Source organism: Cavia porcellus, unplaced genomic scaffold (assembly GCF_034190915.1).
Source record: "Cavia porcellus strain 051 isolate PalLab524CR breed Dunkin Hartley unplaced genomic scaffold, mCavPor4.1 scaffold_1, whole genome shotgun sequence".
NCBI classification, from domain to species: Eukaryota; Metazoa; Chordata; class Mammalia; order Rodentia; family Caviidae; genus Cavia; species Cavia porcellus.
The window spans coordinates 228866596-228882110 of NW_026947484.1; the positions used below are offsets into that span (position 1 = coordinate 228866596).

At 41.7% G+C, this 15515-nt stretch overlaps 1 protein-coding gene across 2 annotated transcripts in view; it reads right to left on the bottom strand.

Moving 5' to 3' along the window:
* Ttc27 (tetratricopeptide repeat domain 27) overlaps positions 1–10684 on the bottom strand; it is a 202539-nt gene extending 191855 nt beyond the window's left edge. The window contains exons 1-4 of one of the 2 annotated variants that reach the window (XM_063230045.1): positions 10406–10684; positions 9165–9342; positions 7975–8104; positions 2058–2198 (exon numbers count right to left, since the gene is read on the bottom strand). In XM_063230045.1, coding sequence (XP_063086115.1) covers positions 2058–2198; positions 7975–8104; positions 9165–9342; positions 10406–10505 — 549 coding nt within the window. In that variant the 5' untranslated portion in view covers positions 10506–10684. The remainder of the gene's footprint in view (positions 1–2057; positions 2199–7974; positions 8105–9164; positions 9343–10405) is intronic. The other variant, XM_003473020.5, reaches the window with a different exon arrangement.
* Between the last annotated feature and the right edge of the window lie 4831 nt (positions 10685–15515).

Here is a 15515-nt window from a genome sequence, read left to right on the forward strand (position 1 = left end):
TCTTGGAGTTGGGCAGAGCCCAGCGCCATGGTGACGTCAGTCAGCCGCCCCTGGCACAAAGAGAACTGCCAGGGTCTGCTGGGACCTCTGGTTGGGACCCAATAAGCAGGTACAAAATTGTCGCAACTCTGTGACGTCCACAAGGTACAACCTAGCTTGCAGATTCACTGGCTCAGAGGCTCGAGGCTAGCCTGTACCGTCCCTGCATCCCTGCGTGTACCTCAGATAACAGCAAATTGGGGAGGGCAGCAAAACCCCAGTCAGCATGCTTTGGAAAGTCCCTAAGCAATATGGAGAGAGCCAGAGACTCCCAGGACACACCAGTCTGAAAGAAACCAGAAACATGACAAGAGATAGAAATAAAAAAAAAAAAAAAAAAATCTCCAGCTGCCAAACCTGGGAAAATAAGCCCAGGAGAAGTAAATACAGAAGAAAACCAGAGCAATAACCATCCAATACTAGACACAGCATCAGAGGACATAAAGAAATACCTTCATGACCTCATAGACAAATTTAAAACTGTACTTCTGATCCAAGTGAGGCAAGATATAAAAAGATTAATTAAAGAAATGGTAAGCCCCTCCCAAGAGAATACAGATGGAAGAATGGAGGAAATCAGAAAAGAGAAACCTTTGATGAAGAATTTAAACATAACCTAGAATACATGAAACAGATCCAAAGAGATTACCAGGAAACTAAAAACTCCACTGAAAACTGGCAAAATGCCTTGACAGAAACTAAAGTTAGCCTTTTGAAACTTGAAGAGAGATTTATGATTTATGATTGTGAAAGAAAAGACCTCTTAAAAATAACAAGGAACCAGAAAGAAATAATTCAAAGGTTAGAAGACGATAAAGCACATGAGCGAAGAAGCAGGAGTAACCAAAATTGAACTACAAAGACTATTCACAGATATAATGAAGGAAAACTTCCCAAGCATAGGAAAAAGAAATGATACCCAGATATATGAGGCATAAAGAACTTCAGCCACCTACAACCAAAACAGATCTACACCCAGACATATAATAATCAAGATTCCAGAAATCCACCAAAAGAACAGAATACTAAAAGCAGCCAGGGAAAAGAAGCAGATTACCTACAATGGGAAAATTATCAAAATAACAACAGACTTATCAACACAAACTCTCAAATTGAGAAGAACCTAGGGGGAAATAGTCCAAGCCCTGAAAGAAAATAATTTGCAACCAAGACTGATGTACCCAGAAAAACTCTCTCTCAAAATTAATGGAGAAATAAAACGTTTCCAAGACAAGGAGGAACTGTGGGAGTTCATGGCCACCAACCCAACCCTACAGAGAGTGCTGAAGGACATTCCAGAGAGAAAGATGAAAGGATACCAGGATTCCAGCAACAGTGGCAGACAGGCCTCAATGAATGGGGCAGACAGTGGAATGAAGGAATAAAGTGGACAAATTATAGCAGTAAAATAGAATAGCAGACATGAGGTAGACATGGTAAGCTATAATCTTTAATACAGATAGCCTTGATACACTAAAATAAAAAAAAAAAAAACAGGCAAAGTAGATTAGGAGACAGGCTCTATCGAGATGCTCTGAATAGGAAATACACTCAACCCAAAATAGAATTAATAAACTGAAAGTCAAAGATGACAAAGCAAAGCTATATGTGGCAAGAAACCAGAGAGAAATAGAGACAACTTATCCAGCAGCCGCAGATAGACTGGAAAGCTATGACACTTTTGGGCAGTGTAGAACTACACAGCCGGAAGGAAGGAAAAATTCTATGACTTTAGTAAGTAAAGGAGTACAGCTCAAGATCAAGCTCAGGGGTAAAAAGGTTCAGCAACACTCAGATAGACAAAAGCCTGGACCCCTAATCTAAAAGCTAAAGGGGCTAATGGGACCCAAAACATACAAAGCATCCTGAGAAGGGGAAAGGGGAAAGGGAAAAATAGCCTAAAAAAGAAAGGCAGAGGACACTGTTAATAGTGTATCAGGATTCAAAAGTCACAGTAGTCTTATCACTCACAGAATTTCAATGCTAGTAAGACACTCACAGATCCTTTTTTCCCTTACCTGAATAGCTGTCAGTTTATGTCTTATATTCACCAGGATAATGCGCGCAATCAGTAGCAGGACAGGTTTTGTGGTCAGACTGTAGATTGATTCACCATCTAGAACGAGCAGGCTTAGAACAGCCACGTCCAGTTCTTTGACCTGAAAAAAAGTTTGTAAGTTGAGATGACATAACTTCTATGTTCAGGTCTTACACCAATACACAGATTTTCTAGTTAATTCAGCGATGAGATAAGGTCATTAATGTATTATGCAGCAATACTGCAAATTCTTTTACAAGTCTAGCCCACCCTTATGATGGTCACCCATGAGCTCACACTTAAGAGAAACAGGGAACAAAACAAAAAAGAAAAAAATGTTCCAAATCAGCCCGGGGCAGTATGCATGAGTAGACCTAACTGCTAAGGAGGCTGAGGCAATAAGATCTCTTGAACCCAGGAGTTCACAACCAAACTGAGTAATACTGCAAGGCCCTATCTCAAAAAAATTTTTTTAAATTAAATTAAAAAAAGAAAACAGGAAACTCAAGAAAATGCTAGCACTGAAGAAGCGTCATCACTTAATAGATATATCTACAAATATCATCTCAATAAAAAGCACCCCTGTATGAAACAAAACACCTATATTTTGCTTATGTTTCACTAGTTGGCAAACAAAGCCTGTCTCACTCCACAAGCCTAACCATCAAGGAGATCGTATACATCAAATGCTGAGAAGGCCAAGTAAACAGGTGGATGTTCTGGGTCACACATGGTGGTACACAACTGAAACCCAGCTACGCAGGTGACTGAGTCAGGAGGCTTGTAAGTTTGAGGTCACCGCGGAATGTCATGTTTATGTCAGTGCCCCCTCCTCCCAAGTCTCATATAATCACAGACATGGCTAACTCTAGCATTTGTGATTGGTTCACTGTCTAGCGCTCAGATTGGTGGTGTGAGGGCTACACCCATCCAGGGATGGAGCCAACATATAAACTAATGGCGGGGAAGAAGGTGTGTCTTTCTCTTTTGCTGTTCCTGCTTGCTGTTTGCAGCTGTCTTGAACAGCCGCCCCTTACCGACTCCACCCTGCCTTGGAACCAGCTGAGTATGGACTGAAACCTCAAAACTGTAAGAAACAAACCTTTCTTTCCCTAACTTGGGGTGTGAGGTATTTTGTCTCAGCTACTAGAGAAAAATAACCAAGACATGGGCAATTTAGCAAGGCACTGTTACAAAACAATAGTATCTCTAAGTTCTTTCCCCAATACCACAAAAATAAATGAAGCAATGAATGATGTTTTTTAAAAATCTTCTCTGATGAAGAGATTTTGTATAAGGCCAAAGCACTTGTGTTAATAAAAAGTGAACTGCAGAGCTTTAACAGCTGCTGCAACCGTCAGCAGAAAGGCTTCTCCAGTAGGAAAGTGAGTGCTAACGGTACAGACAAAAGACTTGCTGTGCATTATACTAGTTTGTGAGTTTAAGTCAATTTTTCAACTCATTTTCATCAATTATAAACTGAAATAACTGAATCTATATGCCATACCATTCTTCTGATCTAAGAAATGTCAGTTGCTAGCTCAGTAATTTATTTTCAATACTGAGTATCTTAAGTATGGTTTAAAGAATTCAATAAAAGCAAGAAAGACATAGCTGTGCTTATATCTTTTGTGCTATTTTCATCATCAGTGAGAGGAGTTAATAGACAGTACTTAACATGAATGCACCCAGGCCACAAAACAAATAAAGCACACTGTTCTCTCTGGGGGTAGAAAGCATGAAATACAGTGAGGTACAATGGTACATGCCTATAATCCCAGCACATGAGAGGCTGAAGCAAGAGGATGGCATGAGTTTGAGGCCAGCCTGGACTGCATAATGAGTTCAAGGCCAGTCAGAAATGCATGGTAAGACTCTGTCTCAAAAAACCAAAACAAAACAAAACAAAAAAAGGCATTACACATAAACAGCACACATTCTCTCTCTCTCCCTCTCTCAAATTAAGGAACAGTTCTAAAGTTATTACAACTGCTTCCATTTTAGAAGAAAATAGATCTGTGAAAGTTAAGGTAGTTGTGGGAGCACATGTCTGTAATCTGTGCTACTGTGGAGGTTGACGTGGGAGGATCTCTTAAACCCAGGAGTCTGAAGCCAGCAGGAATAACATAAGCAAGACTCTAGATCACAAAAAAATCAGGCCACGGCCAGGTTTTCAGACACCTACCCTCTAACAGCTTTCTTCCTTCCACCCGCCACTGCCCTCCCCACATCTCTCTCTCCTCCTCCTAATCCTCAGCAAGCCCAGGGCTGTGCGGCATTTGGAAGGCCTCACCGACAGACCGGGACAACTTCTATCTTTCTGACTGGTACACAAGTACACTGTGCTGGTGTGAGCAACGCGGCGCACACGTGCGAAGACCCAACTGCAGGAGAACTTCACCATGAGTTCCGTCAAAGACGGGATGACTCTGAAGTATCCTGCAGAACTCCATCTGGAGGAACAGCACACACAAGTGAAAACTGAAAGCTCAAGAGACAGATCAACCTCATGTGCCCTACTGGACCTTCGTCAAGTCACCCTGTAATTGAGGTAGACATCTTTAATTCCTAAAATCCAAGCCAAACCGGTGCACAAAAAGATGCACAGCGTGGGTTAAAAGAAAAGAATCTTCATTCTAGTTACTCTGAGATAAATGTGTCTATCTGTTTTAGCACAAATATCAGAATACTATCTTTTTATTAAAATATAAATTTAAAAATAAGCAATTTAATAGGCCAGCACATAAAAATTACACAAGAGCAGAGCCTATGCTAACATCACCTCTGATACACAAAGATAGGACAAACCTCCTATGGTTCAACTCGAAGCCCTCTGAGAACAGTATTAACAAATAAGGCAAATAATAAACACAGGGACAAATGAATGACCAAATAAAGCTCTCTTCCTAGTGCTATCCATCATGGAAAAATTAAGTACTTGTCTATGCACCTCTGACACTGACAATATAACAGTGAGAGTCCACGTTAAGTTCTAAATGTCCTTCCAGAGGTTGTCGAAATGTTTCATTTTAAAGAAGGTGTGTGTGTGTGTGTGTGTGTGTGTGTTTCTTTTCTGTTTTTCTTGACAGGGTCTCAGGCTGACCTTGAACTCACTATGTAGCCCTGGTCAGCCTCCCAAATGCTAGGATTACAGGTGTGCACCACCACACCCAGCTATATTTTCAATAAAATGGACAAAGCAAAAGTTAGTAACTCCTTCAGTCAAGAGAACAAATGACATATAAATATACATATTCATCTGCACAATAGGGAAAATAATTCAACACCTGGAAGCCTGAAACAAACTTAATATAAAACCTGACTACTGTGAGATTAGCCTTTATGTGTGAGTGGTGACACACAGTCAGATACTGTACATATTCCTCTGCAGCTATTCCTCTGGGGCTGGTTTGCACCAGTGGTCAGAAAATACCTTAATAAATTCCAAGGTTATACATAAGTACATAAACTAGAAGCAGGAAAAGTTAATTTTGCTTTGATGACTATACTCCATGACCATGACATATTAATGCATTACAAGAACTAAAAAAAACAAATCAGAAAAAAAAATTACCATAAGAAAATAAGATGTGCTATTTGCCAGTTTTAAAACTTCAACTCCCTGTCTTTCAATACATAAATAATACAATCCTAGGTTATTAGTAAAGAGTATAAACTGCAAAACCTTCTTGACAAATAACCTAGCACTTCCAACAGACACTCACCATCCATGTACTCACAGCTATGACTACGATGGGGAGACAGCACAGAGGCCAATGTGCCCCAACACTGAGGTGCACACACCTCCATCATCAAGGTGCTGCTGTTAGATCAGACCTCCGGCAGGTGCGTATGTCACAAACATAGACCCCACATGACTGTGATTAGTGTTCTTCTGAAAGAAACTCCAGGGAGCTCATGAGCCCCTCCCTCCACGTGAGCACAGCCAGAGAGGCTGGCTATGAGAAAGTGGGCCGTTACCAGACACACCCTGCTGGTATCTGGACAGTGCACTCTCTATTGTCTGTAAGATGCCCAGTTTATGAGACTGGATTAGAGTAGTCCAACTGGCCTAACACAGAACTTCCAATTCAGTCTGTAAGGATTTATAGGTTTGTTGAAATAGTACTTCCTTCAACCTTCAAGGTAGCCAAGTATAGCCCAGGCGACAGTAAAAACAGTTTGCACCCATTCAGGACACAAAAGAATAGTATCAAAAGAATACTGCTTTTTTTTTTGGAGCCAGGGATAGAACTCACGACCTTGTGCTTGCCAGGTGGGTATGTGTGCTACTGAGCTAAATCCCCAGCCCCAATAGTATCATTTTTTAAGAACACTACACTTTCAAAGACCTGTAAGTGATTTCCGGAAGATGTTCCTAAAAGTACTGTAAATAGCAAAAAGTACAAACAGCACATATGCCAATCAAGAGTAGGACAGATACATCAATCCTGGTATACTCAAGACTATAATATGATGCAACAGAAAAAATGGACGATGTTATGATTCAAAAAGTATCATGAACAAAAGAAATAAGAAAAAAATATATAAAACTGTTTACACTAAGTAACATGTTTTCCAGTGAAACATGAATTGAAATTATAAAGAAAAGGAATAGAACTAACTAGCACAAAATTCCTAAGAGTGGAGCATGAGAGCAGGGGCGAGGGGAAGTAATCAGAGGCAGAATTTCCTGATCTTCTTGCAGTTAGAACACAGGTAAAGGATGGAATGTAGCTCATTGGTAGAGCATTTGATTATTAGCATATCTGCAGCCCTAGGTACAATCCCCTGCATGGCAATAAAAAATAAGAAGAGGAACGGTAGCACACTCCTGTAGGGTACACCACCCTGGGAGGCTGAGTTAAGAGGATTCCCAGCTCAAGCCCAGCTTGGGGGACCACAGAAACTCAGCAAAATTCTGTCTCAAAATAAAAAATTAAGCCAGGCACGATGGTGCATGCCTATAATCCCAGAACTTGAGAGGCTGAAGCAGGAGGATCACAGTGAGTTCAAGGCCAGCCTCCCCTATAAAGCGGACACTGCCCCAGTAAGTAAACAAATAAATAAATAAATAATAAAAAAGAGTTGCTAACAGAGCTCAATAAAATAGGAATGACTTAGGAGGAGTTTGAGATTGACAGTGGATTAAAACTCCAATCAACATAAAAAAATATATTTTTATACAATGGAATACTACTCAGCCCTATAGGATAAACTTCAGACTTTGATAGGTAAATGGATACAACTCAAGACCATACTCATGGGGCTGGGGGTTTAGCTCAGCGGCATAAGCGTCTGCCTTGAAAGCAGGCAGTTGTGAGTTCGATCCCTGGTACCGGTAAAAAGGAAAAAGACAAAAAAAAAAAAAAAGACCATACTCATAATCAGACTAGAATGTGTAAACATTGTATTGTCTCCCTAGTGTAAGAAGTTGAAATAATACACATACACACATATAGATATGATACTACTAATTTCTTCTGGTTCACTGAAAAGAAATGTTTATGTTAATATTTTTTGGACAATTAAACACAGATATCTTTTACTATAAGTTATGAATTTAAAGATAACAATATACAATGTATTAACTAGTTACCCTCTAATTATCTTGTTTTGAAATTTTTAAAAATTTTTTCCTCTGGGCTGGGGAGTGAGCTCAGTGGCATAAGCACCTGCCTGGCAAGCTCAAGGCCATGAGTTCAATCCCTAGTACCAAAAAAAAAAATTTTTTTCTCTTTAAAATTAAAAAGCCCAATCAGCGAATAAGCATTCTTGCTAGTTTTATGCCAGCCACAAAGTCATGCCACTTTCTTGCCTACTATTAACTACAACTTATAAACATCTGTTTATAAAGACAAACAATCACTGCAGGACACATTTTTCAAGAAGCATACCTCACTAAATTGCTGCAACAGAACAGATGGCAAAAAATCCTGAGGGTCCAGGTCTACAAGAGGCCCCGTCCAGTTGCTCTGAACAAAAAGCTGCAGACTGCTCACACCAAGCAGGAATATCAGCTGTTGTCTACATATAAGAATGGGAAAAGAAACAGATATTAACTACCACCACACTATCTCAACAAACTAATTCACTGCAGATTTAAGCACTTAGCAGTTTACTCCCAAGTGTCATTCAAGCAGCAGGTTTGTTTACGTACTGACTATCCAAGCAGTGCTTAGATAGGTACTGAATGATTTAAGATAAAGCATACACAAAAAATTGTTTTTGATATTGGGGATCAAACTCACAACCTTACGCTTGCCAGGCAGGTGCTATGCCACTGAGCTAAATCCCAAGCCCACAAAAAAATTATTGAATAAAATTGCCATTTTTATACTCAGTTATATTATCTTATAAAAATTAATGAAAAATACGCAATTTTTGGTCCACTTGTATTTAAATAATTGGGCTGGTAAGTGGTTCAGAAAAGCTATCAAACAAAATTAGCCAGGAGTGTTGGCACATGTCTGTAACCCCAGAACTCAGGAGGCTGAGGCAGGAGGACCACTGTGAATCTGAGGCCTGTCTGGGTTACCATGGTTAAGTTCAATGGCAGACTGAACTACATAGACAAACCACTGTCTCAAAAACAAATTTATATACACAATCCTAGAGCACAACCCAAAAACAATTATTTAGAAACAACAATTTAGGGGCTGGGGATTTAGCTCAGCGGCATAAGCACCTGCCTTGCAAGCAGGCAGCCGTGAGTTCAATTCCCGGTACCGATAAAAAAAAAAGAAAAAGACAAAAAAATTTTTGAAAAAAGAAACAACAGTTTATATCTGCAATGTCCACTATTACAACCATGCACCACATTTGGTTCTCAAATTTAAGTTAAATAAAACTGTGTAACATTTAAATTACAAATCTTACTCACATCATCCATGTTTCAAGTGGCAGTGGTTACCAGGCTGAAAAAAGAAGAAGACTCAAAACACTGCCATCAAAAAACAAAACAAAGCAAGGAAAAAAAAGAAAACACTGCCATTATCACAGAGAATTCTCCTGCACAGTGCAAAGTCAAGGTACTATTACATGTATTCAAGTTTGTTTTTCTATGAAATTTTCAATTAAATTCTACCTTTCAGTTTTGTCCAAATCTGCAGAGCAATCCAGGAATGCTACGAACTGCTTCTCCAGGTAGCTGTCAATCTTTTTTTCAGCCATTGTTGATAAATTTAAAATATTTTGAGTCACTGAATGGAAGAACACAGCCTCAAAGTTTCCTTCTAACAGCAGCTGTAAGAACGATCCACACTCTGCAATACAAAAAATTAGTCCAGTAATCCAAAACTACAATTTTTCATACTGCGAAGGATAGCCTACTAGGTAAATACCACTGTACTATGCAAAAAGTGGTATGCAATTAAAATGCCTGCTGTACATTAACTGCAAAGCATTGAGCAAATTCCTCTCATTCTAACACTGTTCCTAGAATTAGAGGTTCATTTATACTGGCTATGAGGAGCAAGGTAGCAGACCCATCAAGAAATAGTGTATGTCAATAATAGGCATTATTACCCCAACAACAGAACAACGTCTAGCCAGGATCCTAGGACTTGTCACTCTCCTGCTCCTCCGTCCCCTGCTGTTCTCCCTTAGGAAGACATCTCAAACATGCTGGTTCTTTCACTGTCTCAGTAATATTCTCCACGCTTCAACCCTCCTGCACTTGTGATTTTTTCCTGCTCAACTCTTCTCAAGTTTACTCTAAATCAGAAATGAGCATAAATCTGACCTTCCATGAAACTCTTCTATACCACCAGATTTTATACCATCAGAATTCAAACTTCCTGACATCTCCTATGTTTACACACACACGGCGTATAGACTGTTAATTCGTTCTTCTGGGTTCAGCTTTAATCCCACAAGCAGCTGTCCCTATATGTCACCAGTAAATGTATCGTTTAACATTTTCTAGTCAGGTAAATGTGCACAGCTCACAAGAATTACGTTATTGCCGCGTTTTAGCCTTTTCTGCTTACTAGCCTGTGACCCTAAATAAATTAATCTACGTAGGTATCTTAATCTACAATATGCGACTAACAGTATTTACTTTACATGACCATCATAGGGATTGAGTAAATGTTAAGAACTTACAAAAGCAACCGTCATTGCCATTGTTATTCTCAAACCTGGGCAGTGAGAAGACAAGCAAGGAGCATGAAAATGATGCCCACCTTGCCAAGGGTTCAACAACCCAAACCCTAGATTTGGGAAAGGAATGGGGAGAAGGGATGGAACAGAGAGGGATAAGAATCCTGCAGTGACGTCCCGCGTCCCCCCAGCTCCCGCGCCGACCTGAAAGGGTGCTGCTCTCACCTGAGCCAGACACTCCCTCCTGCTTCCACTGCTGCCGCTCAGCCTCAGTGCAGAAGCCCCTCAGGACCGCCCGCTCCGGGCTCCACAGCACTCCGCACATCGTTGCAGACAAAATAAGTTCCTACAAGGGCCACACGAACGTGAACAAAAGGTAAAAGCAGAAGAGTCTAAAGTCACTGAGGTCTAGTGGTGACAGTTACCACTAAGATAGAACCCCATGTGGGGACACTGTCAAAAGGAGGGAGCCATGACAGCAACGCGGAGCAACCTGGGAAAAATACACAGGTTCGCTGAACCAGCTTCCGCCTAACCAACCAATCAGAGGCTGGCTGCCGAGCGTGCTCCGTGAGTACGCCCACCACCGAGGCTTGCAGGGCCGGGTCCTGGGGGCGTGGTCTACCTCAGTCACACCTCAAAGTGGGCGGGGAGTTCCGCGGGCGGATCATGCCTTGAAGGAACCGGCAGAGGGCGTTCCGCCCACCAACCCCTGGGATCAAAAGACTGCTCGCCACACGTTTCTTGGCCAAACACGATGTACTAGGGTTTATTTGGATGAAAATCTTGACCAATGCATAGTCCTGTGCGGCAAGGGCACATGAATCCCTCCTTGCGACTGAGTGGCTCCTTTTCGCGGAGTTAGTGACTCTGAAGTGGCATTGGTGAGCCCAACTCAGAACCTGATATTTTTGGATGAATGAGAGTATAAAAATTTAACTGATGCCAGGCAGGGTGGCAGACGACTGTGATCCCGGCGTCTGCGAGTTCGAGGCCAGTCTGAGCTACCTAGTGAGTTCAAGGTCATCCTGAACTTCATAGCGAGATCCTGTCTTTAAAAACCAAAAAATTAAAAATTAAAAAAATGTTGTTTTAAACACTTACCTAGTTTTCACGCTGCTACTGCAAAAGTCAGAAATCCTGACTGGTGGAACAAGAAAGGTTGAACGCTGTGGATTAGCGAACCCAAGAGTGAAAAAAGAGAAAACCGCAAGATGAAAGAAATCTCCCCTTGCGTGTTGCTGTTGAGCACAGAACTCTGCAAGGATAACAGAAATTAGGTGTACAGCTCTCTAAAAAGTTCTAGGCAGCACCTGATTTCAAAGAGGAAGCTAGAACATTCTCTTTTTATTTTAAATTAATTTTTCAATTGTCGTTTAGTACTTTCTTTCCTTTCTTTTTTGAGACAAGGTTTTGCTCTGCAGTTCAGGCTGGGCTTGAACACACTTTGTAGTCCAGGCTGGCCTCAAACTTGCATCAACCCTCCTGCTTCGACCTCCCAAGTGCTGGGATTACAGGCGGGCGCCTATGCTTAGCTTGTCACTTAGTTCTTAACCCCGTTTCTTCTTCAGGAGACCAGAGCCCCTCCAGTCGGGGGAGGATGGGGAGGAACTCAGCTCAAGGCAGCTGCTGCCACCAGATGCCAGAAGACATGGCTTGGCTGGAAGCCGCGATGAGCTGGTGCCTTAATGTCTTCATGTGGAGAAATGATGAAAGGCTTCTGGCCCCACATTGGGTCCATTGGCTTGAAGCACAAAAGCCAGATGTCTAAACTATTTGACAGATGTTAAAGATGAACATTTGTAGGGAAAAACTGAAGTTATACCAGAGTTTCTCCTTTGTAGGTACTGTTTCACTGGTCCTCACAGTAAACTTGTAATTTTCACAATACCTTGAAGTTTGTTGGTTTGGTTTATATGTATTATGCTAAGCAATCATAAAGACCAAGTTTATTTATTAAAGTCCTTTTCGGTAAAGTGAATTCCAGTATCAAAGGAGGGAGAGAGGATGGTCTCAATTTAACAAAAGAACATAAGCAGGCAGGGTGGCACACACATGCCTGTAATTCCAACACTCCTGACAGACTGAGGCAGTGGGATTGATATGAATTTGAGGCCAGCCTGAATTATAGTGAAACTGAGTCTCCAAAAAAAAGAAGGGACCGGGACTGGGGATTTAGCTCAGCAGCATAAGCGCCTGCCTTGCAAGCAGGTAGTCGTGAGTTCAATCCCCGGTACCAATAAAAACGAAAAAAAAAGAAAAAAGGGGATCTTGGTGGTGGAGAGATTGGCTGCCATGTGTGTAAACTTGGACCTGAAGGTGAGACACCTACTTTAGCATTCAGTGAAGAGTGTTTGGGCAGGGCAGTCTGTTTGGAACCAGTCTCTACCTCTGCCTTTTGTCTTCAGCTGGTCAGATTGCTCAGAAAGATAGTCAGGCCCTAATCTCCAGCCAGAAGCTGAGGGTCTGCCAGAGTTTCAGAGCCAAGTGAGCAGCAAACCTAGGATCTCGGCATTCAGGACTCTGTGTGGGCTCGCCTCCCTGATAAGCAGCACGCTGCGGCCTCCCCAGGGAGAGAACCAGCCAGCATCTCCCCAGATCTGTGTTGGGACATAGGGTGCTGGGAAACAAAGCAACCCACTCACCTCCCTGGTAAGCAACCGTGAGCCTACCAGTGTGAGGGCTGAGAATCAAACATCCCATCCCACCCCTCAACCCCACCGCCGATAACAAATGGGAGCCAGAGACCTGAGCATCTCTTGGGAGGTTGACCATGTGCAATATAGCAAATATGGGGAATTTCCTTCTACTATGTGTTTGAAGGCAGATATTGTTATCACTGTTTTGCGTTGTTCTGATTAATTGTGTTGCTCTATTCACTACTCTGCTTTGAGAGGTTTTATGATGTTCAGTATTGTTTGATTTTGCTATACCTGATTGAAAGAACAACTATTGTGAAGATAACGAGATATACTGTGGTACCTATTACTATTATCCTGGTAACCTGCTGTGACAGTCTGTACCAACCTCACTGCACTGTCTCAATTGGCTTTGTTCTGTCTTGTTCTGTTGTATTTTACTACCTTCAAAATAATAAAAAATGTTTAAAAAGACTCAGTGAGCACTGACCCCTGCAGACCCCAGCAGGGTAGCAAAGGGAAGCAGTGGCCAGGGTCCATCCGCCTGGTGGCAGTCCTACCTCCTCGTCCACCCTCCCATCCCAGTGGCCTGTGTGCAGCATACCCATTCCCAGGTCCAGAAATGTTTCCATGCAGAACAGTTTGCCATCAGCCTGATTACCTACCTTCCAAAAAGTGTTACTCTCCTGTGCTCCTTTTCTTTGTGGTCACATCTTTTTTTTTTAACTTTTAATGAGTTTTTAAGAAAGGAAAATAGATTCATGTGTCCAATGTGCCATGTCTACTCAGAAACATAAACTGTGTTTTATATATGACACCTTCCTCGATGCACCTTTAGGATTGATAGATATATGTGTTGGAACTAATACTATCTCTGTTTTCTTTCTTTGAGGTTCTGGGAGTTGGACCCAAGGCCTAGAGTATGCTAGGCAAGCACTATCCCAAAGAACTATGTCTCTAACCCTCTCATATACTTCCAAGTGGTCAAAGAATGGCGGACTCCTTCGTGCAAGTGTAAAAAATTTACTATTGCAACAAGCATTTCATGACCTTTCAGTCTCCTGTAATATTCATTAACAAAACTTACATTTAATAGTAATAATTTTAAGGTCTGGGGCTGTAGATGAATGTAGAGTATTCTCATTCATAAGAACCTGGGTTCAATCCTCAGTACAAAAAAAAATTTTTAAGTGCACATTTTGTTTGTGACAGCTTTATTTGTAATTAAAAAATATTGGAAGCAATCTGAAAGTCCACCCAAAGGCAAATGAAGTAAATTGTAGTATATGCATGCAATGAAAATCTGTTCAGGTTTTTTGTTGGTTTGATTTAGTTTTTTAAGAAAGGGTTCACTACATAGTCAAAATATGTGCACTTTATTCTATATGAATTACAGGTTAATGATGTGTTTAAAACATTGTGTTCTATATTAAGCTTAAAGCTGGTACTCCCAAGATCAACATTCCGGAGAAACTTTCTCCAGGGACAGTGACTCTTCCTTCTCAAGCCAGGTCTGGTCCTCTGCCCTTTCCAAACACTGTGTTACCTAGAACAATGGCTCAGGACCACCAGTTTCCCTCAGAAAGCCCAACCCTTTGTCCTGGGGCTCTTTCTAACCAGTACTACAATCAAACCTCTAGTATCTTGAAACTCTCTTGGGGTCTGCACCTCTTGAAATACTTGTTGAATTTACATTCCTGGAAAATAACTCATAAACAATTAGTATTCATTTAAAATTCTGATACTCATAATTATTTCTTGTAGTTTGCCTTTTCACTTAAGTAGGTTATTTTATTTTATTCTATTTGCCTTTTTAGGGGCTGGGGATTTAGCTCAGTGGCATAAGCAACTGTCTTGCAAGCAGGCGGTCGTGAGTTGGATCCTCTGTATCAATAAAAATGAAAAAGACAAAAAAAAAAAAAAAACCTGCATCTATTTGCCTTTTTGAAACAGGGTTTCACTATGCAGTTCAGGATGGCCTTGAACTCACTGTGTAGCCCAGGATGACCTCAAACTCCCAGTGATCCTCCTGCCTCAGCCTCCTGAATGCTCGGATTACAGACTTGTACCACCATGCTTAATCCTAAATAGGTAATTTTAAGTGGTAAAGGAAACTTAAAACACTTGAAATGTTTTGGGGGCTTGAAATACTTCACTCCAAGGGCTGAGGATTTAGCTCAGCGGCATAAGCACCTGCCTTTCAAGTATGCGATTGTGAGTCCAATCCCCAGTACCAAAACAAACTAACAACAAAAAACTTCACTCCAAGCTCTCCTGTGTCGGGGTCGCTCCCGGCCGGCAGGAAAGACACACGACAAAGTCTGGCGGTGTGCAACCTTGCCTTTATTTGTCTCCACATGGGCCCCGCGAGGCCTCCTCTCTGCCACCAGCCCTTTCTCGCCGGTGGACTTTCTCTATCTCTCTCTGTGCTTCCTCTGTGCTTCCCTCTCATGGCGGGAGAGGCATTTACTTTTATAGGGTAACAGTGGCCAATCAGTTCAAAGCACCCGATGCGGGCTGATTGGCTAACATCAGTTGTTGCTAGGCAGACTATCTTACAGAGCGGGTTGTTTAAGTCGCCAGCGCAATCAGGGGGCAGGAAGCAGGCGCCAACTTGACTCACTCGATGGGAGGGGCAATCTAGCTCAGGCTCCGCTCCCACCCACAGGCCCTACGTCCGCCAAGTAAGGCGACCG